General features: G+C 42.7%; 1 protein-coding gene across 1 annotated transcript in view; it reads left to right on the top strand.

Moving 5' to 3' along the window:
- The window catches only part of LOC139573831 (DNA repair protein XRCC1-like), a 28559-nt gene extending 7695 nt beyond the window's left edge, over positions 1 to 20864 (top strand). The window contains exons 6-17 of the mRNA XM_071397738.1: positions 5409 to 5532; positions 5724 to 5824; positions 6601 to 6769; positions 6947 to 7202; positions 7760 to 7876; positions 12898 to 12982; positions 13152 to 13260; positions 16115 to 16154; positions 16915 to 17051; positions 17332 to 17422; positions 17667 to 17742; positions 19787 to 20864. Of these exons, the coding sequence (XP_071253839.1) occupies positions 5409 to 5532; positions 5724 to 5824; positions 6601 to 6769; positions 6947 to 7202; positions 7760 to 7876; positions 12898 to 12982; positions 13152 to 13260; positions 16115 to 16154; positions 16915 to 17051; positions 17332 to 17422; positions 17667 to 17742; positions 19787 to 19894 (1413 nt within the window). The 3' untranslated portion in view covers positions 19895 to 20864. The remainder of the gene's footprint in view (positions 1 to 5408; positions 5533 to 5723; positions 5825 to 6600; positions 6770 to 6946; positions 7203 to 7759; positions 7877 to 12897; positions 12983 to 13151; positions 13261 to 16114; positions 16155 to 16914; positions 17052 to 17331; positions 17423 to 17666; positions 17743 to 19786) is intronic.
- The last annotated feature ends 410 nt before the right edge of the window (positions 20865 to 21274 follow it).

Here is a 21274-nt window from a genome sequence, read left to right as displayed (position 1 = left end):
CTGAGAGAGGCTGGACTGAGGGCTTGTAGGCCTGTTGTAAGGCAGGTCCTCACCAGACATTAACAACGGGGCACAAACCCACCGTCGCTGGACCAGACAGGACTGGCAAAGACTGCTCTTCACTGACGAGTCGTGGTTTTGTCTCACCAGAGGTGATGGTCGGATTCACGTTTATCGTTGAAGGAATGAGCGTTACACCGAGGCCTGTACTCTGGAGGTGGAGTTTCCGTCATGGTCTGGGGCACTGTGTCACTGCATCATCGGACTGAGCTTGTTGTCATTGCAGGCAATCTCAACGCTGTGCGTTACAGGGAAGACATCCTCCTCCCTCATGTGGTACCCTTCCTGCAGGCTCATCCTGACATGACCCTCCAGCATGACAATGCCACCAGCCATACTGCTCGCTCTGTGTGTGATTTCCTGCAAGACAGGAATATCAGTGTTCTGCCATGGCCAGCGAAGAGCCCGGATCTCAAACCCATTGAGCACGTCTGGGACCTGTTCGATTGGAGGGTGAGGGCTAGGGCCATTCCCCCCAGAAATGTCCAGGAGCTTGCAGGTGCCTTAGTGGGGTAACATCTCACAGCATGAACTGGCAAATCTGGTGCAGTCCATGAGGAGGAGATGCACTGCAGTACTTAATGCAGCTGGTGGCCACACCAGATACTGACTGTTACTTTGGATTTTTATCCCCCCTTTGTTCAGGGACACATTATTCATTTTCTGTTAGTCACATGTCTGTGGAACTTGTTCAGTTAATGTCTGTTGTTGAATCTTGTAATGTTCATACAACTATTTACACATGTTAAGTTTGCTGAAAATAAACACAGTTGACAGTGAGAGGACGTTTTCTTTTTTGGCTGAGTTTATATTATAAAGCCCAAATGATTGCAGAGTTCAACTCGAGTTGAATTATATGTTTTCTGACCTTTTAAAGTGCTCTTACATATACACTGCATTTGGAACGTATTCAGGCCTCTTGACTTTTTCCACATTTTGTTACAGCCTTATTCTAAAATGTATTAAATTGTTTTTTCCCTCTCATCAATCTATACATGATACCCCATAATGACAAAGCGAAAACCGGTTTTTAGACATTTTAGCAAATGTATAAAAATACAAAAACTGAAATATCACATTTACATAAGTATTCAAACCCTTTACTCAGTACTTTGAAGCACCTTTGACAGCTATTACAAACTCGAGTCTTCTTGGGTATGACGCTACAAGTTTGGCACACCTGTATTTGGGGAGTTTCTCCCATTCTTCTCTGCAGATCCTCTCAAGCTCTGTCAGGTTGGATGTGGCGCGTCACTGCACAGCTATTTTCAGGTCTCTCCAGAGATGTTCGATCGGGTTCAAGTCCACCCTCTGGCTGGGCCTCTCAAGGACATTCAGAGACTTGTCCTGAAGCCACTCCTGCGTTGTCTTGGCTATGTGCTGTCTTGTCTGGACTATCATTAAATGTGAAGACTTTTATTTATCAAATCAATTCTCTGTGTAATTGTTATTACGTGATTAAACTAATCATGTAAACTTTGATTAACTAGGAAGTTGGGGTACCACAGAAAAATGTTGTTTATAGAGTGCCAATTTCCCGAATATAACTCTTTAGATATTTTCATATCAAAACAGTCGCTTATTAATGAATTGTTATTATTACCTCATCAGTTCTCATTACTGAACGTCGCAAACCCTTGGATATCTGCACAAACCCTAGCCTAAATCATGGATCAGCGATATACAAATTGGCTTAATTATTTATTTACTAACTAAATAATCACACAGAATTACATAACAAACAAACAGTAGATATTTGGGTTACTACATGATACAAAGAAAAAGTCCCTAGCGGACGAAGCCGATATGACTGCTTGGTAGACAAAGGAAAAGGGTGGGGACTGAGAGAGCGGGAAAGACAAAATGGATTCACTACACATCGGGGATAATTGTACTCATGGACATGTTAATACTTTGCACATGAATGTCCGCTCATTCTGAAAGAAATTGCAATGTACATATTTACGCTTGTATGTCTTTGTTGTCTCTCCGTTGAAAACACTCGATTGTCCTGTCGAGTTCATCATAGTTTCTGGTAAACTTTCCCAGAAGTCACAATGTCTTTCATGGTTGTAGGTGGTTAGAATGGATACTTCAGAGTACCATTCCGAAATGTTATGATAGAATAGATGCTTCGGCGGTTGTCGGTATGCTCGTTCTAGGTTACACGCCTGTCCCGGCGTTCTCTGACATAATGCACTGTTGAAGTCGGAGTTTAGATACACTTAGGTTGGAGTCATTAAAACTTGTTTTCAACCACTCCACAAATGTGTTGTTAACAAACTATAATTTTCGCAAGTTGGTTAGGACATCTACTTTGTGCATGACACAAGTAATCTTTCCAAAAATTGTTTACAGACAGATTATTTCACTTATAATTCACTGTATCACAATTCCAGTGGGTCAGAAGTTTACATACACTAAGTTGACTGTGCCTTTAAACAGCTTGATGAAATCCAGAAAATGTCATGGCTTTAGAAGCTTCGGATAGGCTAATTGACATCATTTGAGTCAATTGGAGGTGTACCTGTGGATGTATTTCAAGGCCTACCTTCAAACTCAGTGCCTCTTTGCTTGACATCATGGGAAAATAAAAATAAATCAGCCAAGACCTCAGGAAACAAATTGTAGACCTCCACAAATCTGGTTCATCCTTGGGAGCAGTTTCCAAACACCTGAAGGTATCACGTTCATCTGTACAAACAATAGTACGCAAGTATAAACATCATGAGACCACGCAGCTGTCATACCGCTCAGGAAGGAGATGCGTTCTGTCTCCTAGAAATGAACGTACTTTCGTGCGAAAAGTGCAAATCAATCCCAGAACAACGAACAAAGGATCTTGTGAAGATGCTGGAGGAAACCGGTACAAAAGTATCTATATCCACAGTAAAACAAGTCCTATATCGACATAACCTGAAAGGCCGCTCAGCAAGGAAGAAGCCACTGCTCCAAAACCGCCATAAAAAAGCCAGACTACGGTTTGCAACTGCACATGGGGACGAAGATCGTACTTTTTGTCATCTGGTCTGATGAAACAAAAACAGAACTGTTTGGCCATAATGACCATCGTTATGTTTGGAGGAAAAAGGGGAAGGCTTGCAATCTGGAGAACACCATCCCAACCGTGAAGCACAGGGGTGGCAGCATCATGTTGTGGGGGTGCTTTGTTGCAGGAGGGACTGGTGCACTTCACAAAATAGATTGCATGATGAGGGTGGAAAATGATGTGGATATATTGAATCTCAAGACATCAGTAAGGAAGTTAAAGCTTGGTCGCAAATGGGTCTTCCAAATGGACAATGACCCGAATTATTAAGGACAACAAAGTCAAGGTATTAGAGTGGCCATCACAAAGCCCTGACCTCAATCCAATAGAACATTTGTGGGCAGAACTGAAAAGGTGTGTGCGAGCCGGGAGGCCTACAAACCTGACTCAGTTACACCAGCTCTGTCAGGAGGAATGGGCCAAAATTCACCCAACTTATTGTGGGAAGCTTGTGGAAGGCTACCCGAAACGTTTGACCCAAGTTAAACAATTTAAAGGCTATGCTACCAAATACGAATTGAGTGTATGTAAACTTGTAACCCACTACGAATGTGATGAAAGGAATAAAAGCTGAAATAAATCATTCTCTCTACTATTATTCTGACATTTCACATTCTTAAAATAAAGTGGTGATCCTAACTTTTTACTAGGATTAAATGTCAGGAATTGTGAAAAACTGAGTTGAAATGTATTTGGCTAAGGTGTATGTAAACTTCCGACTTCAACTGTATATTTTGTAGGAAGTGTGTTTTATACTCTGTGGAAAAAGGGGCGATTCTATGACGCCTGATGTAATGTCTGGGCTCACGGGGATGTGGCCACTGACTAGTTAACTTTATAACTAAACAAGTATCTCGTTTAGAAGGCCAACATGACATTACATCTTCTCACACACAGTTTCATATTCAATCATATATTTTACACAACATTCAGGTAGAAAACTAATAACTGAGAAATGTACACTTCCAAAGCTACCGTTATTCTGTGCTACCATCCTTCCTGATGTCACAAAATAAAACATTTTAGAATGGATTGTTCTTTAAATACCCGCTGACCATTCCCACTTTCTCAAAAATTGAAATATTGTTTATTCCTCCAATTTTGGGCAATAGGAGTTGAACAACGAGAAGCTATTTGTTACATAGGTTTATTTCCTCTCTCTTTCTGCACGACCAGGGGGGGGGGGGTGTTTCTGCCAGGAATTTATGTCCTATCGTAAAGTCATAAAACTTGTGGTGGGAGCGAGAGAGGGGGAGCCGCGATGTACACCCCCAAAGGGCCTTGTCGTGACAGTGCTTAGGGTTGTTGTCCTGTTGGAAGGTGAATCTTCGCCAAAGTCTGAGGTTCTGAACGCTCTGGAGGAAATCTGGAGCTCGGTCAGAGTGAACATCGGGTTCTTGGTCACCTCCCCGACCAAGCCCCTTCTCCCCTGAATGATCAGTTTGGCCCTGCAGCCAGCCCAGGAAAAGTCTTGGTGGTTCCAAACTTCTTTCGTTTAAGAATGGTGGAGGCCACTGTGTTCTTGGGGACCTTTAATGCTGCAGACACAATCCTGACACAATCCTGTCTCGGAGCTCTACGTGCAATTCCTTTGACGTCATGGCTTGGTTTTTGCTCTGACATGCACACACATATATAGACTAGGTGTGTGCCTTACCAAATCATGTCCAATCAATTGAATTTACCGCAGTTGGACTGCAAGTTGTAGAACAATCTCAAGGATGATCACAATGGAAACAGGATGCACCTGAGTTCAATTTCAAGTCTTTAGAAAGGGTCTGAATACTTATGTAAATAGGGTATTTCTTTTTATTTATTTTTTTATTAAGTTTGCAAAAAATTCCAAAAATCTGTTTTTCGCTTTGTCATTTTGAGGTATTGTGTATAGATTGAGGAATACAATTCAAAAATTCAATTTTAGATTAAGGCTGATTTTAATGTTGAGGTCTGATTAGATTAGACTGATTGCATTGTAAGTCCATATGGCACCATCTGTTGCGCAGATCCAGTAATATGCTTCATGCGCAAATTAATGGGCACTGTTTTATTTCTTTATTAGATGGTGTTTGTCTTTCCCATTCATTTGGGATTTAGGCATATAGCTGGGTCCACACAACAGATGGGCTAGACTGTGGACTCATCTAGAGAGTAGACAACGTTTATGCTAAACTTTCTTTGATTTGAGTGAACTGGAATTTATACCATCAAAAATTACGTTTATATGCACTGTCCTGTGCTTTCCTAACATGACTGACTGATCAGACTCTCTCACAACACTGTCTTTCTTGCCCCCTGACAGAAGTTGACCAAGCTGGGCCAGTTCCGGGTGAAGGATGAGTCCCCCTCGGCTTGCCCCAGTCTACAGCCAGGCAGCCTCTTCTTCAACAGAGAGAGCACCTCCAAAGCCAGCCCAGCGCTCAAGGGTACTACTACTGTATTCAAGCTAAAGGCCTAGTTACAGCTAATTTCAGATTGCATGTTTATTAGTGCGCATTGATGTGGCGTGATTGAGCTCCGTGAGCGAAAAGCAGCATAGGGTCTGCTGGTGGGGTGAGAAATGTGAAACAATATTTCCCAACTTCTCTCGGTCTCGTCACCTCTTCTCCCCCCACAGTTTCGCCACAGACTGAGAAGCTCAGCTATGCAGGTGCCGCCCTGCAGTCTGGGTCTGGCCACTCCTCAGCCCCACCATCCTCCAACTCTCCCCCACCACAGGTAAGGACCAAGGCTTGGACTGCATCCCAAATGGCACCGTTAGCCCTATATAGTGCACTACTTTTGATCAGAGCCATAGTGATGCATCATTGGCTTCTCTAAGACCAGAACTGATGGTGAATCATTCATTATGTCCTTCCAGGCTAGTGCGGACTGACCTGAATCTCCAGGCTATGATACTAGTTATGTCTCAAATGGCACCTTATTCTATTCCTATATGGTGCACTAGTTTTGCCAAGCGCCTTATGGGCCTTGGTCAAAAGTAGTGCACAATATAGGGAATAGGGTGCCATTTGAGAGGCGGACACCATATTGATTTCTTTAAAAAGAGGTACAAGGTGATTTTTTTTTTTAGCCCTGCGGCTGTGTTCGGTAGACTGCGCCCTCGTAGCTAATGTAGTATAGATTTAATGTAAACATTGTAAATCATCGATAGTGAAAAGAGATGACAGTATGGAGGCATATGTTTGCTTGTGGTACATTTTTCCAGAGGGAGATGGATCATTCTTTCAAGCGAGAGGCGATGTTACTCACTTACACATTCATTTACATAAGTGTAAACATAATTAGGACCTGCATTTGTTTGCTTGTTTTCTCTGCTCATTTTTGTCAGTTATCCCACTTATAGAAATTATAAGCAGTTTTCTTTCTAAATTTCTTGTTTTCTTAATTGAAAAGTGAGTGTTCTCAACTGCTTTGCTCTTTGAGTACGTATTTCTCTCATGGTTTTACCATAAGGACAAATTGCTTTATCCATCCTCTCTCCTTTTACCTAGGCAGCAGTGAAGAGGAAGTTTGAGTTCACTAAAGAGCGCCAGACTGCCCTTGCTCCGCCCCCCTCAAAGAAACCCAGCCCTATGGCCTCTCCTGAACGGGGCACTACCACCCCCAAACTCAAGGCCAAACCCAGCACAGCCAGTACTCCCAGCCCCATTGCTGCCAAAGGTAAAGACACCCTGCAAGTCAGTCAGCCTTCCAGCCAGCCACTCACTGACTCACTCTACACATTTTTCACCTATGCTTGTGTGAATAAAGTAAGTTTAATAAATCGATGCAAATACCCTGATAGTTATATATTCTTATTTTCCCCTCTCCTCACCTCTGTCATTCTTTTCACACCAGTCACCCCTGCCCAGAAAACCCCAGACACCAAGAAGAAAGAGAGCCTGTCCAAACCAGAAGCCAAGCCCAGATCCAAACCCTCCAAAGCCCAGTACAGCTCCTCCGAGGCCACCGTTCCCCTCAACAAGATCATGGAGGGGGTGGTGTTTGTGCTGAGCGGCTTCCAGAACCCCTTCCGGGGGGACCTGAGGGACAAGGCCCTGGCCATGGGGGCCAAGTACCACTCTGACTGGACCCCTGACGCCACACACCTCATGTGAGTGGAGGAGATGGAGATAGAGGGTGCTGGGACTGGAAGGTAGTAGTTTGGGAAGTACTCTTAAGTTGGGTTCTCATTGTAATCTGAAATCATATTGGTAATTTAAAGATGCATGAAAATGGTAATAGAGTGAGGTAAGAACATATTGGAAACAGGTCAACAAGAATTGTGTGGAATACAACCAACAATGGGGCTAGTATTATAGTGGTAGTGATGTTTCTAGGAGTAATATTATCAAGTATATTCTCTATCTCATATACAACCAAGACTAGTGTAACTAGAGGAGTAGCACGATAACAGCATGCAAAGCAAAGCAGACCATATCACCCTAATCACACTCTGCCATAGTAGTAGTGGGCTGTCCCTGGCTTCCTTCCAGTGCCTGCATCCCATATGGCACCCTATTTATTGCACTATACAAGGAATAGGGTGCCATATTTTGGATGTAGCCATGGTCACTTTGGACCCTGGTCGAAAGTAGTGCACGATATAGGGAATAGAGTGCCATCTGGGACGGCCGTGCTAACCAAGGGTTTATCATCTGCTTCATCCAGCTGTGCCTTCTCCAACACCCCCAAGTACAGCCAGGTGAAGTCAGCAGGGGGCGTCATCGTCCGGAAGGAGTGGGTGCTGGACTGCCACAAGAGGAAGCAGAAGATCTCCTTCAAACGGTAAGGGGAGGAAGGGGGAGACTGAGGGAGGCAGAACGAGGGGGAGACTGAGGGAGGCAGAACGAGGCGGAGGGAGGGGGAGACTGAGGGAGGCAGAACGAGGGGGAGACTGAGGGAGGCAGAACGAGGGGGAGACGGAGGGAGGCAGAACGAGGGGGAGGGAGGGGCAGACTGAGGGAGGCAGAACGAGGGGGAGGGTGGCAGAGAGAGAGGGGAGGAAGGTAGACTGTGTTGTTAAGTCTGCTTCAAATAAATGGGTCCTTTGACTCATTGCCACCCATTCTCTATCAGAAAGCTTCTTTGAATTGAGCGAATGAAATGAAGTTGGCAGTTAATGGTGTTTATAAGCACCTATTGCCAAGGCTTTAACTACCCATGCAGCTCACTGAATAATGTTATCTTGAAGAGCTGAGGCCTGCTGTGATGTATTCAGTTCTACTAATATTTCTTGTCACTACAAGCGGACTCAATAAAGATCTCTCTTCAATCAAAACTGTGTATTGAAGAATACATGGCTGAATCTCGAGTTAGTCAGAGCAAGGCCTCAGATAATATGAAAAGGGTATTTGAGGGGTTCTTACCGCACCTCTCTTCAAAGTGAAAATGTCTTTCACATAAGGTCTTCACTTCTCGTCTGTCACCTGAGGTGAAATCACTGCTTCCACGGGTAGTTACCAGACCTGGTTTCAAATACTGTTTGTAGCTCAATAAGACCTAATTTCAAATACATTTTGAACGACGTGTTTAGACAAAAAATGTTTTTTAAATACAAGTTACATTTTGGAAAGTATTGACATGCATTTATAACTACTTATATTTAAAGTTATTGTTTTGGGCTGTGTATTTCAAACTACTCAAATACACAGAAAAGTGTATTTAAAAATACTTATAAGCGAAACATGCAACAATTTAAATGATTTTACTGAGTTACAGTTCATATAAGGAAATCAGTCAATTGAAATAAATTCATTAGGCCCTAATCTATGGCTTTCACGACTGGACAGCAGTGCAGCCATGGATGTGCCTGGGCGGACATAGGCCCACCCACTTGAGAGCCAGGCCCAGCCAATCAGAATTAGTTTTTCCACAAAAAGTGCTTCATTACAGACAAATACTCCTCAGCACCCCCCTCAGACAATCTCGCAGGTGAAGAAGCCATATGTGGACATCCTACGCTGGCGTGGTTGTGTGACAAAACTGGTGCACCTGTGTAATGATCATGCTGTTTAATCAGCTTCTTAATATACCACACCTGCCAGGTGGATGGATTACCTTGGCAAAGGAGAAATGCTCATTAACAGGGATGTAAACAAATTTGTGCACAACATTTGAGAGAAATAAGCTTTTTGTGGGTCTGAACATTTTTGTGGAACTTTTATTTCAGCTCATGAAACATGGGACCAACACTTTACAGGTTGCGTTTATATTTTTGTTCAGTGAAAATATGCATGTATTTGAACGCAGGTCTGGTACTTTCTAGGCTAGGTCAGGTCTCAGTGATTGCTGCCTGCATCAGTCACCTCCCATGTTTTTCTACACATTTCTCTACTCCTGTACTATGCGCTCATTTTCTTTAGTCAGTATTGACATCATGTCTGTGTAATTGACCCTCAGAAACAAATGAATATCCGCTCATCTAATTTGAAAGCGGTGTGCGAAATGATCAAGTTCTATTGTAAGAGGGTGTTGCGGAAATAAGTCCAATTAACACTGTTGAGGTATTAACACGCTAATTGTGTGTATTTTTCTCTGCGTTAGCATCATAATACTACATTGGGACGCGCACACACACACACCCACTACCGCCATTATTTGGCTGTGTTTACTGACCCCCTTCTGCTGTAGACTGCTCTCCATCTCCCTCAACCACTCTCTTTTTTGTATAGAGAATCCCTCTCTCCTCCCTCGTCTATCCTCACTCTCATCCCTGTTCCTCATCCATCCATCCATCCAAGCCATCTCGTCTCTATTGTGCAGCTCTTGTTTGGAGTGCGGAGCTCTAATGATTTATTCCTTATTTAAAAGCTGCATCTGCTATGGGTAATTGAAGGGTCCACTTCCTTTGAAGAAGACTAGTGCTCATACACACACACACACACACACACACACACACACACACACACACACACAGAGACGTAGACACACACGCATACTCAAACACAGAGAGACAGTTGTCGCACGGTCGTACACAAACACACAGGCCAACTCAAACCAGACGAACACTGCTATGCATCTAAATGTTTTGGGCCTTTTGTCCTTTAGAGACCACTTCAAAATGAAAGGAGGGACAGAGAAGAGGAGAGGAGGGCCGCACGCTTCCCTCAAGTGGCATCAAGATAAACCGGCAACACAATGGAATGAATGTGGAATAAATAAGTGAACTTTGCGTTAGTGTAGATTATTGAAGGTTCCGTCCGTCGGTAACATCGGAAGTGCCTCGGAAACCTTTTTAGATTCCCTTTTAGTTATCACAGACCTATGTTGCGTCCCAAATTGCACTCTATTCCCTAAATAGTTTTTTTCCCTTTACCATTATTACCTTAGATAACAAATCGTGATGAAGAACTGGTGTTGTGCAAATAACCATTTTCCTCCAGTAAAGCCCTTGACCTTTTCATAATTAGAATTTTCGTATGAAAGGACAAATTTAACTGATCCAATAGAACTTTATTCCTCCCCTCAGATTGTGCGTAATTCCCCGTCCCCCCCCCAGGAGGCCTTTTGGTAGACCGTCATTGTAAATAAGAATTTGTTCTTAACTGACTTGCCTAGTTAAATAAACTAAAAAATATTGAACCAATTATGATCGTAATGAACATGAATGGGTCACAGTGCTGTCGTCATTGTCGCCAATAAAGGTGCATTTGAATACAGTAGCCTAGAGAATACAGTGGCTACCTATTCAAAACCACAATGCTAGTCCTCTATAATTTTGCTACTTTTATTATTTGATATTTAGTCTGCCCTTGGCTTGTAACTTACCTGAATCAACAATCAGACATATTGTTCAATCTGATTTATTGTAGAAGTAATTAATCAAAAAGACACATTAACGTATTAATAGTGCTCATGGTCATACAGTAAATGTTTTTATCTGCTTTAATTCTTTTTTGGCCCTGAAGTCGAGACTAATATTATTTTCCCACACAATTCAGATGAAATACGTAGCCTTCCGGGGACCTCTGAGTGCAGAGGGAAACAAATCACTCTTGCGCACTGCTCTCCATAGAGGGAGGATAAGTTTTCCTTTAGGACCTACCCTCTAGTAGAGCTTTGAGAATTATATTCCTTAACTCAATTCAATACATTTCTTTAGGTAATTCGCCATACTGCATATGAAGTGAAGTGTCCTAAGAGGATTGAGAAGCTCAGAGAGTCTCAGAACCCGTAAGCTAAGCATATAGCCAGTCGTGTGTGTGTGTGTGTGCACCCGCAACACTACATTAGGAAACCCTCAACTTTTTCATTTTTAATCTAAACCGTGCTGTAGGATATGAGGAATCGAAGCACAGAATAGAGCAGTAACAGTGTGAGTAGTGATGACCCTTGATAGCCGTATTTCATCTTAGCGGTCGTCTTGGTGACTTGAGGGGCTGGAGAGTGTGTGTGGAAAAGGTAATGCATCTTTGATTGAGAATGAAGTGGCGTGCGTGTGTGTGTGTGTGTGAGAGAGAGGGTTAGCACCGCCGCTGTCGAGGCTGAGGCTCCATCTCACCCGGGTGCCACAGCCACACGCTTTTCCGCCGCACCTCTTTCTCCTCATCCAGACGTATTGTTTTATTCTGTCATGTATTCGCTTCACGGACAGCCTAATCTAATGCAATTTAAGCCACTTAACTTTTTCATAGTGCACGTTAGCCGTTTAGTCGTGCCTGAGCGGACCAGGTTAAGGACTTTCCCTCAAGGGCACTGCCACCACACTGCCAGGCTCGCCCGTCATAGGACCCTCTCAGTCCCTCTCTGTGGGGTGGCTCGGAGGGCACTGACACACCGACACACCTCGATGGGTGTCTCAAAACCTATTTACTGGTGTGAATGGCCTGGTTCCATTCCAACAAGGGCATTTGTCTTGTCAGTAAAGGACTTTGATACTGCAGTAGACAATATGTCACGTTCTATTGATGGTACGGAGGTAGATGTAGGCCCAGTAAAATAACGTAACGTCAGATCCACACACTTACTTAGTTCGACCGCCTTTGAATTCCTCACAGAACATAGCTCATCAAATTCAAGGTAGTGCATACATGTTTGTGTTTCCGCCCTGTTTGCGTCGTAGCACTTCTAACATTTGCAAAACAACATGTACAATTACATTTACAGTAGTGTGTCAAATGTATATTTACATTAGAGCTGGAACGGTAAACCAAACATTATCAACATCGACCATAGCGGTCACTTAAAGCAGACAAGTAGCCTATACTAGAGAAATGTGAAGTTTGAAATTAAATACATTTAGTTAATATGGGTGATTGTTAATGGGACACGTGATGGCTACAATCATCAAACTAGTAGTAGTAGTTTAAAGCATAATACAAAAAGACTGGTGCACATGAATGTTATGAACTTATTGATCTATTTATCGGTATCGCATCAGTTAATTTAGTTTTTGTCTATAACACCCAGTTAAATGTACATTCTGCAAATACATAATTGTAGGGGACAGAACCACCCCCAAGTGTCAAACAAATCCACTTAACAGGAAGAGGGAAGTATGTGGATGCATTGACTGTGCTGTCCATGGTGCTGATTTCTGGTACCGTGTGTGAGACATGTGACTGTGGTGTGTGTGTGTGCAGTCTGTTACTGTTCTGTGTCTGGCTAGCCTTTGTTGTGTTCTTCCAACATTTGAACCTTTGCGCAGAATTCCAGCCAGTGTGATCATCCATTTGCTGCACATCTAGTGGGACTCTTCTTGTTTACCCAGTCAGATGTTTTGCTTCTTTTCCCCTCACCCCTTTTTTTGTATTTCTTTATTTAATACGATCTTTCTCTTCTTTCCCGCATTCCTCTCTTTCTGCCAGGTACCTGATGGACGGAGCGGAGTCCAGCTCGGAGAGGAGCGACGTAGAGGAGGATGAGGAGAGTGAGGAGGAAAAAGAGAGGAGGGTACGGGCTACTTAAACCGTTCCATGACCTAGCAGTATGACATGAAATGAAATGATTACCTAAGAAGAAAAAAAAAACTATTCTGCTTCAAGTAATTGTAATTGTTCTGATTTACATGATTGTATTTGTTTTATTCCCACCCTGATACTGCCCTCTCCGTCGTTGACAGACTCCACAAAAGAGGAGAGAAGAAGAAAGGCAACCCACTCCCAGAAAGACCCCCATCAAGAAAGAGGAGGAGGATCTGTATGGTGGCTCCACAGACGCAGATGAACCAGGTTTCCATTATACACACCTCCATTAGAGCTGGGGCGATAAACCTAAAATGACTGATTTTGCTACACAGCGTTCCTCTAGATTGTTTTAAAATCATTTGGTCAACAGTAATACCCTATGTATTATCTCGATTCCTGTTATAAAAGTATCCGCCTGTCCTTGTTTCGCTGTCAGCTGCTGACTCTCACTCCCTCTCCCCACTGTGTGCACGGAGGAGCGAGAGATGAATTCTGAGAAGCACTAGCATGTGACCGTTGCTCAAAATGCTAATGCGGAAAAATACAGTTTTCAAAGGAACTACTGTTCTATACTGAACAAAAATGCAAACGCATCAATTTCATTGATCTTACTGAGTTACAGTTGGTATGAGGAAATCAGTCAATTGAAATAAATTCATAAGGCCCTAATCTATGGATTTCACATGACTTAAAAGATGCCTTAAACAAAATGGGCCTCAGGATCTCGTCACGTTTTTTTTGAGCATTCACATTGCCATCGATGAAATGCAATTGTGCTCGTTGTCCGTAGCTTATGCCTGCCCATACCATAACTCCCCTGCCACCATGGGGCACTCTGTTTACAACTTTGACGTCCGCAAAAAACTCGCCCACACGACGCCATACACGTGGTCTGCGGTTGTGATGCCGGTTGGACGTACTGCCAAATTCTCTAAAACAACGTTGGAGATGGCTTATATTAGAGAAATGAACATAAAATTATCTGGCAATAGCTCTGGTGGACATTCCTGCACTCAACATGCGAATTGCAAACTCCCTTATCGCAATATAATATTTTGTCCATTTAGCCCAGCTCTATCACCTCCCCAAATGTTTTTTTACTGTAATTTATCACTGATTTATCATATGAGAAAACAATGGTAAATTTACCCAGCTCTAACATACACCTGGGTTATGTTACAGACATAATCACTGATCAAAATGCATCACCCACAACCACTGTCTCTTGGTTTTTCCTGGGGTTGAATGTATGAATGAATTAGTTAATGCGTGAATGAATTAATGCTTTAATGTTCCGTAGGGAAATCTGCTTGGCAACATATGGGACATTAAAATATTAGTTCATTAATTAGTTCATTCATTTGTTCAATCATTCATTCGCTCATTCTTTCATTCAAATGTTATTGACAAACTTTAATTGGATTTCACTCCCTACGACTTCCCTGTTCAAGGTAAATAAACACTACCACGGGAGATGGGCCTAACGTTGAGGATCAACTGCTAGCTAGGGCAGTATGTCTGTAGTGCAGTTAGAGGCGCTAGCAGAGTAGTCTCAAGATGTCTTAAGAGAGATTCCTGCTACACCTGAGACATAGAGGTGAGAGGAGGGATGAACAGATTGGGAAGGAGGGGAAGTATGGAAATGTATGAACTCACTACTGTAAGTCGCTCTGGATAAGAGCGTCTGCTAAATGACTCAAATGTAAGTGGACAACCAGGATAGAGGAAATGGAGCAATGAGCTAAGAGAGTGTTATTTTGACTGATGGGGGGGATAGAGGAAATGGAGAGGAGCTAAGAGAGTGTTCTTTTGACTGATGGGGGGGATAGAGGAAATGGAGAGGAGCTAAGAGAGTGTTCTTTTGACTGATGGGGGGGATAGAGGAAATGGAGAGGAGCTAAGAGAGTGTTCTTTTGACTGATGGGGGGGATAGAGGAAATGGAGAGGAGCTAAGAGAGTGTTCTTTTGACTGATGGGGGGGATAGAGGAAATGGAGAGGAGCTAAGAGAGTGTTCTTTTGACTGATGGGGGTATAGAGGATTCTGAGGGTGACATGTTTATCATCCTAACAATTGAGGCTGTAGTCGAACCAGTCAGGATCACTTCAGATATTCAGTGCAGCACTGCTTTTGAAACGAACAACAGAACAGATACTAATTTGTGTAGCGGACATTATTCTCTCCACTTATTTATAAACCTGCGTAAATCATTGCTGCCAGTTTTCTCGTGAGCTAATGGTGCTCACAACAGACGACTACACACTTTTCATAGCAGCTGAATCACGTGTGTCGGAATGGAAGGACTCTGACATGGTGTTGGATAGGAGAAAGGAACATACTCTCTGGCCATACTCGTTTCCAGAGACTCGTTTCGTCACCTTTTCCTGCCAGAGTCATAATTGCCGTAAATGTATTTCTACGGCCATGTAGTGAATGAAATCGCTCGATGGTCTTAATACATTTGCTCTAGTAGGTAGCCGAGGAAGAAAGAAAGACTAACACCACAACGACTGAAGAGGATGGACATCAAAGAGGGTGAAATGGACAGAGGGAGAGAAGTTAGGAAAATACTGCTTTAATGAATTGCGTGGAGGGATGGACGGATTGACAATGCCACCATTAAAAGGACAGGAAGAGAGGGATGCGTGTCGAGAGGACAAAAGAAAGAAGCAACCGCTGCCGAGAGACTTGTGCATGATTCTAATTTCTATGGTAATGCGAGGCCAGGAGTAAGTGGTCCGGGCGCATTAGTGCGACGAGAACGTCTTTACTAACGCATCACATACCTGGAAAGAGGGAAGACGAATGAATCGCGACTGGGTGGATCTCAATAGTCTAGAAGTAGCTTATTTTACTTGTCTCCTTCATCTGCACTGGTTGGAAAATACATATTAACAGTATTAAGGAAACCTAGCCTTTAACTAGGGCCTAAGTAGAAGGCCTTTTTATTTTGGAAGAGCAAAGCTTAGAGAGGTATGGGTGAAGCACTTACATACTTTTCTACAGCGTAGTATAGACTTAAGTTATGACCCGTTGTAGGTTAGTAAGATGGTATGCTTCTGATGTAGGTTATGTTCTTCTGATGTAATAACATGTTGTTATTCTCCTGTCTCCCACAGAAGATGAGTCTGGCATGGACACGGAGGACGAGCTGAAGAGGTAACTAACATCACCAATGAACATGAATGGGATAGTGTTCATATTTGACTGTAGCGGTTGTCGATGCCATGTCCTACTGCAGGACCTCTGTGTTGACAGTGCCTCTGCCCTAGCCTGGTTTCAGATCTCTGTGCTGTCGGAGTTGCCCAATGGCCATAGAAGTTGCCCAATGGCCATAGGAGTTGCCCAATGGCCATAGGAGTTGCCCAATGGCCATAGGAGTTGCCCAATGGCCATAGGAGTTGCCCAATGGCCATAGGAGTTGCCCAATGACCATAGGAGTTGGCAAGACAGCACAAAGGTCTGGGACCATGATACCTTGATCCTCTTGTTGCTCATCATGGTTATAATTACACGTTTGTTATTTTACTGGGTTTGCCAACACGCCAGGTAGGTTGGAGAGAGATCGACGGAGAGAGAGTGTTCTCATTTTGATTCATTAGTTGTCGGATTGCGCTGTCGTCGTGAATGTAAATGAATTGCCGAGCTTGTTGGTGGAAAGGACTTTTGTAGTAGAGCATCAATACAAGTCTTAAACTCCGCCATACTGAAACGCTCTCTTTCAGTAATCTGAAGAGAGCGTGGGTGTTTGTTTTGTATGTGGGCAGAAATGTCTGATTCTGTCAGTTGTATTTGTTGTGCGGCATCACAACAGAATGAACAGGTGTGGTGTCTCTTCATTCAAGGACACCAGCAGAGCATCAATCAGTAGTTTCATAACCCCCATTTCATAAACAACTTTTCTCTCTCTCGTCGGCAGGGTGGAGAGCGCGAGTCGGCAGAAGGAAGGAGAGAAGGAGAGAAAAGGAGTGAAGGAGGAGGACCCTTTTGGAGGGTCGACGGACGAGAACACTGACGCTGAGGCCGAGGAGGACAAGCCCATCCCTGAGTTACCAGGTCTGTCTCTGTCTGTCTGACCTTGTCTGCCTCTCTCTGTATAGTCTGTGCTGGCTGTGTGTGTCAGTTTGTTCTTGCTAATTGTTCATGTTATTTAACATCAATGAAGTACTTTTCTGTAAGCCATGCTGGTTTGAAAAACGCTCACAAACGTTAAGTTGTCAAATTGCAGACGATTTCTTCTCTTTTTCCCATCAGTGATGAACAATGATGATTACTGTAATGCTATGCAGGGAGTCTTTCTCTCATGCGGATCTTTCATTTTCTTACTACCCTTTAGATTTCCTAACTGGAAAGCGATTCTTCCTCTACGGCAAGTTCCCCAACAATGACAGGCGCCTACTCCTGCGGTACATCATCGCCTTCAACGGGTAGGGAGAAGAGAGATTGACTACAGAATGAGAGTAGGGCAGATTTTCCTGTAACAGTAGTACTTTACGAGTACTTTTTGAGGTAATACAAGTGATCAGCGGATGAGGGCTTGTGTGTCATTGTACCTTTATAAAACAGTGTTTGGGATCTCCGGCGAGACGGGTAGCTTTCTCACTCTCTTCCTCCTCTTCCCCTCCCTATATCTCTCGCTCTCTGTCTTTGTTCATCTCCCTCTCTCTTCAGGGAGGTGGAGGACTACATGAGTGAAAAGGTCCAGTTTGTCGTTACCGGCGAGGGATGGCACGACTCCTTTGAAGACGTGAGTGTGACCTCCCTTTTGTTTCCTTCGAAAGACCTCTTGATGTTAAACACACACAAATATGAGAGTGCGATACACAAGCAGGCAGGCGCACACTCACACACCACGAACATGATTTGTGTAACACACACACACACTTATAAAGGTCTCATCTCTTTGTAAAAAGGTAACGACTCCAGGGAGTTAGAATGCTAGTCAACTATGTAAAGTGCTCAATTCATAGTCTGCCCCGAAAAAGAGACAGAGAAATGGATAAAGGTATTTTCCACTTTGAAAGGCTTGGAATGAAATAACATTGCCACTCTAGCTATCACATGATCATCTTAAGTGAAATAAGTAGTACATTTTTCCTAGATGAGGCCAGACAAAATTGATTCACTGTTTTAACGTATTTTTCCCCCAGAAAAGTGAGGCGAACGAGTGGGAAAAATAAATAAAATAATAATCATTAGGTGGGTAAGGAATAACAGTACTTTACCACACTGTCCAAGGCTATATGGACATGAACACTAGGCGAAATATTCAATTTCAGACTAATTTTCAGATTATTATTATTAATACACACATTAACATTATTCACATCGGATGTATGATAGAATACGATATCCTATCATTTTCAAAAATGATTGAAAACAAAGTAATGTATGCATGTATTCGTTAATCTACTTAATTGTATAGCCTACCAAATTCAAGAATGATTAACAATAAATAATTGTAATCAAATTGAAATGTTGATGCATAATAATGAGTTCATTACCTGAATACATCTCTATAGCCTAGGCGTTAACAAAATGTTCATACACATAGGATTAGACCCTCTCATAGACTAGGCCTGGTAGAAAGAGGATCAATCAAGTTCGGTCCGCCAAATGAATGTGGCATTGGAAAAGAATACATAAATCCAGCCATAGTGTATAACCTTTCATCATCAACAACAAAAAAGTTGTTTTATAACATGCACAATTAGAAGCATCAATATAAATAGATGAAGCGTGGATCAATTCGAGCCCAGTAATTTTGCTCACCGCATCCTCCTTTGACTGTCTCGTCTGGATGCCACGACAAGCATGTGTGTGCCACTGGCGATGTACTTTGCTGGACACGCTAGCTGTTCTCGGCGGCGCGTCATCACTTCAAACGCATTCCGTCGTGGTGTTATCGGTTGGCCTACTACCAGTCAATTGGTTAAATTACATTGTTGTTTCGTCTATTAATCGCTTCTAATAGATCTGAAAATGACGCAATAACCATGAATTTAACCGACTGTTTTTTTATAATGAGGGACGTCCCATGTTTAACCTGGACACATAAATAGTAGGAATTTGCGCTGGCTTCAGCCATGACCGCATGAGAGAGAAATTAAACATCTGCACGTCGCCTGCAGGTGCCAGTGTGTGTGTTTCACTATCCGATCCGAGGCTCGAACATGATCTGAGCGTGTGATCTGCGGCTGTTTGGTCTCTTGGGCATCAAATTGGGAAAGCCTCAAGGCAGAGCGGACAGTGCATTATAAACAAAGAGCTGCGTATATTGGCCAAAAAATAGAACATCTGATTATTATTTTTAATTTTTTTCGGGCTGTGGAGAAAAGTGAGGCGTGGCATCCGTTAAACATTCATTCAACTTTGTACGGCCTAAGTATTATTTATATATTTTTTTAAATATCCCAAAAAGGACGGATTCTAGGACATGGATAATTTTAGGAATACTTTTGATGTGCTGTTTACCTACCTCAGGGCCTTTTTCGTGCATCACTGATGTTTGATTTGGTATTGGACATGCGTGGTTAGTTGCCTTTTGATGTAGGTCTGCGACACGGACATCTGTGTTCCACGCCAGCTCATTTGCAATGGAAAGTGCTTCTGCCAAGTCACGAGCGTTTGAAATATATATGTTGTTGACCTATTTGGTGTACCATTTTAAATATTGGCTGGCGAACCCTCATGCGCTCAAAGGGTTCAGTCTCTGTAGCCCTTTATTTTTAAACAGATTCCCACCTCCTGACATATTTTCCTCTCGCTTTCTCTCTCCCTCTCTGCCACAGGCACTGATGGAGAATGGTAATTTAAGCTTTGTTAAACCCACATGGATTTTTGCCGTCAACGATCGACAGAAGATGCTGCCGTATCAGCCCTACACTGTTGTCCCTTGAGACTTGCATTTGCTAACATGCTCACACACACACACACACACACACAACAGTATTGTACCTGTCCAAAGGGTAGGAGAGGTCTACGTTGAAGCCATAGACACGAGCTCTTCTCAGGTAAATGAAACCAAGCCTGTGCCATTTTGGTACAAATGCCTTAACTTTACCTGAAGCCATCCAGAGAGCTGGATGAAATGGTTTCCTTACCAGAGATGGCATATCTTCATAGACTTATCATTACCGGTGCACAAAAATAACTCCCCTATCTGTCTCTCTTTTAGGGCTTTTAAAACTACATTTCTCTGCTTCACCTCCACTACCTCAGGGTCTATGTGGAAACTTCAGTTATCATTCATGTCCTGAAAAGCCACTGGCTTTGATAGAGGGGGGGTGTATTAGTGTTAGAAGCAACATAAAGAGTCCTAGGTGTAGCCGGAATGGCACCCTATTCTCTATAAAGAGCCCTATGGGCCCTGGTCAATAGTAGTGCACTACATAGGGAATAGGGTGCCGTTTACAGACGTAACTGACACTCGATGTCAACAACTACGAAATATGAATAGAAAATAAGGCCTATGTCTTTGTTGCTAGGTAGGAATATGAAATGGGCTTCAAGGATTGGTTGGTATTCCTCATTTTATTATTTTATTTTTCAGCAAGTCCACTTTGGCCAAATACATGGGATTGTAGTGTAATTTGTAGCATGTAGTGCTGTAGAATTATGTGTACTTTTGTTTTATTCAAGTTGTATGCTGTTTGAATTGTACACAGAGACTATTGTGTGCAAAAGTGTGATGAACCAATAAGTCCTGTTTTTGCATGGTTATTTTTGGAAGTATGTGATGTGTGTTCATCATCCTTACTTTTCCCGTCTAGATTCGACTTGTTTTTTACAGTATCTTAGCTTTGCTTTCAGATTCTTCCCCCCCAAAATAAATATTTGATCAATTAAAATAATGGATTTTTTAATTAATTGCACACCCTGCGTGTTTTTATTGATCAACTGATTTGAATGGAACCCATCCTACTTTCCTCTATTCATATTCTGTTTTCATCCCTCCATTCTCTATCATCCCCCCTAATTCAGTTCTCCCCATGTTTACCTCTCCAGTCAAGGGGATTAGAGTAATGGAAGAAGAGCAAGAGGGAGAAGAGAAATGATGATAAAATGTTTGAATTCTCTGCCATGAATATATTTTTTGGGGGGGGGGGGGTGAATATGTCAGTGGTGTGAGATGAATGCATACAGTTTTAGACATTCATTAACTGACCTGACACAACATTGTGAAAGTTGAAATGCCATTTATAATATTTTTCACAAGCCTTTTATGAGTGTATACTTAATTCCATTTGGAGCCCCAGATGGATTCATAGACGTTTCAA

The sequence above is a fragment of the Salvelinus alpinus genome, chromosome 4 (assembly GCF_045679555.1).
Source record: "Salvelinus alpinus chromosome 4, SLU_Salpinus.1, whole genome shotgun sequence".
Lineage (NCBI taxonomy): Eukaryota > Metazoa > Chordata > Actinopteri > Salmoniformes > Salmonidae > Salvelinus > Salvelinus alpinus.
The sequence above is the reverse complement of the archived record's forward strand: the minus strand, read 5'-3'. Positions and strand labels throughout refer to the sequence as shown.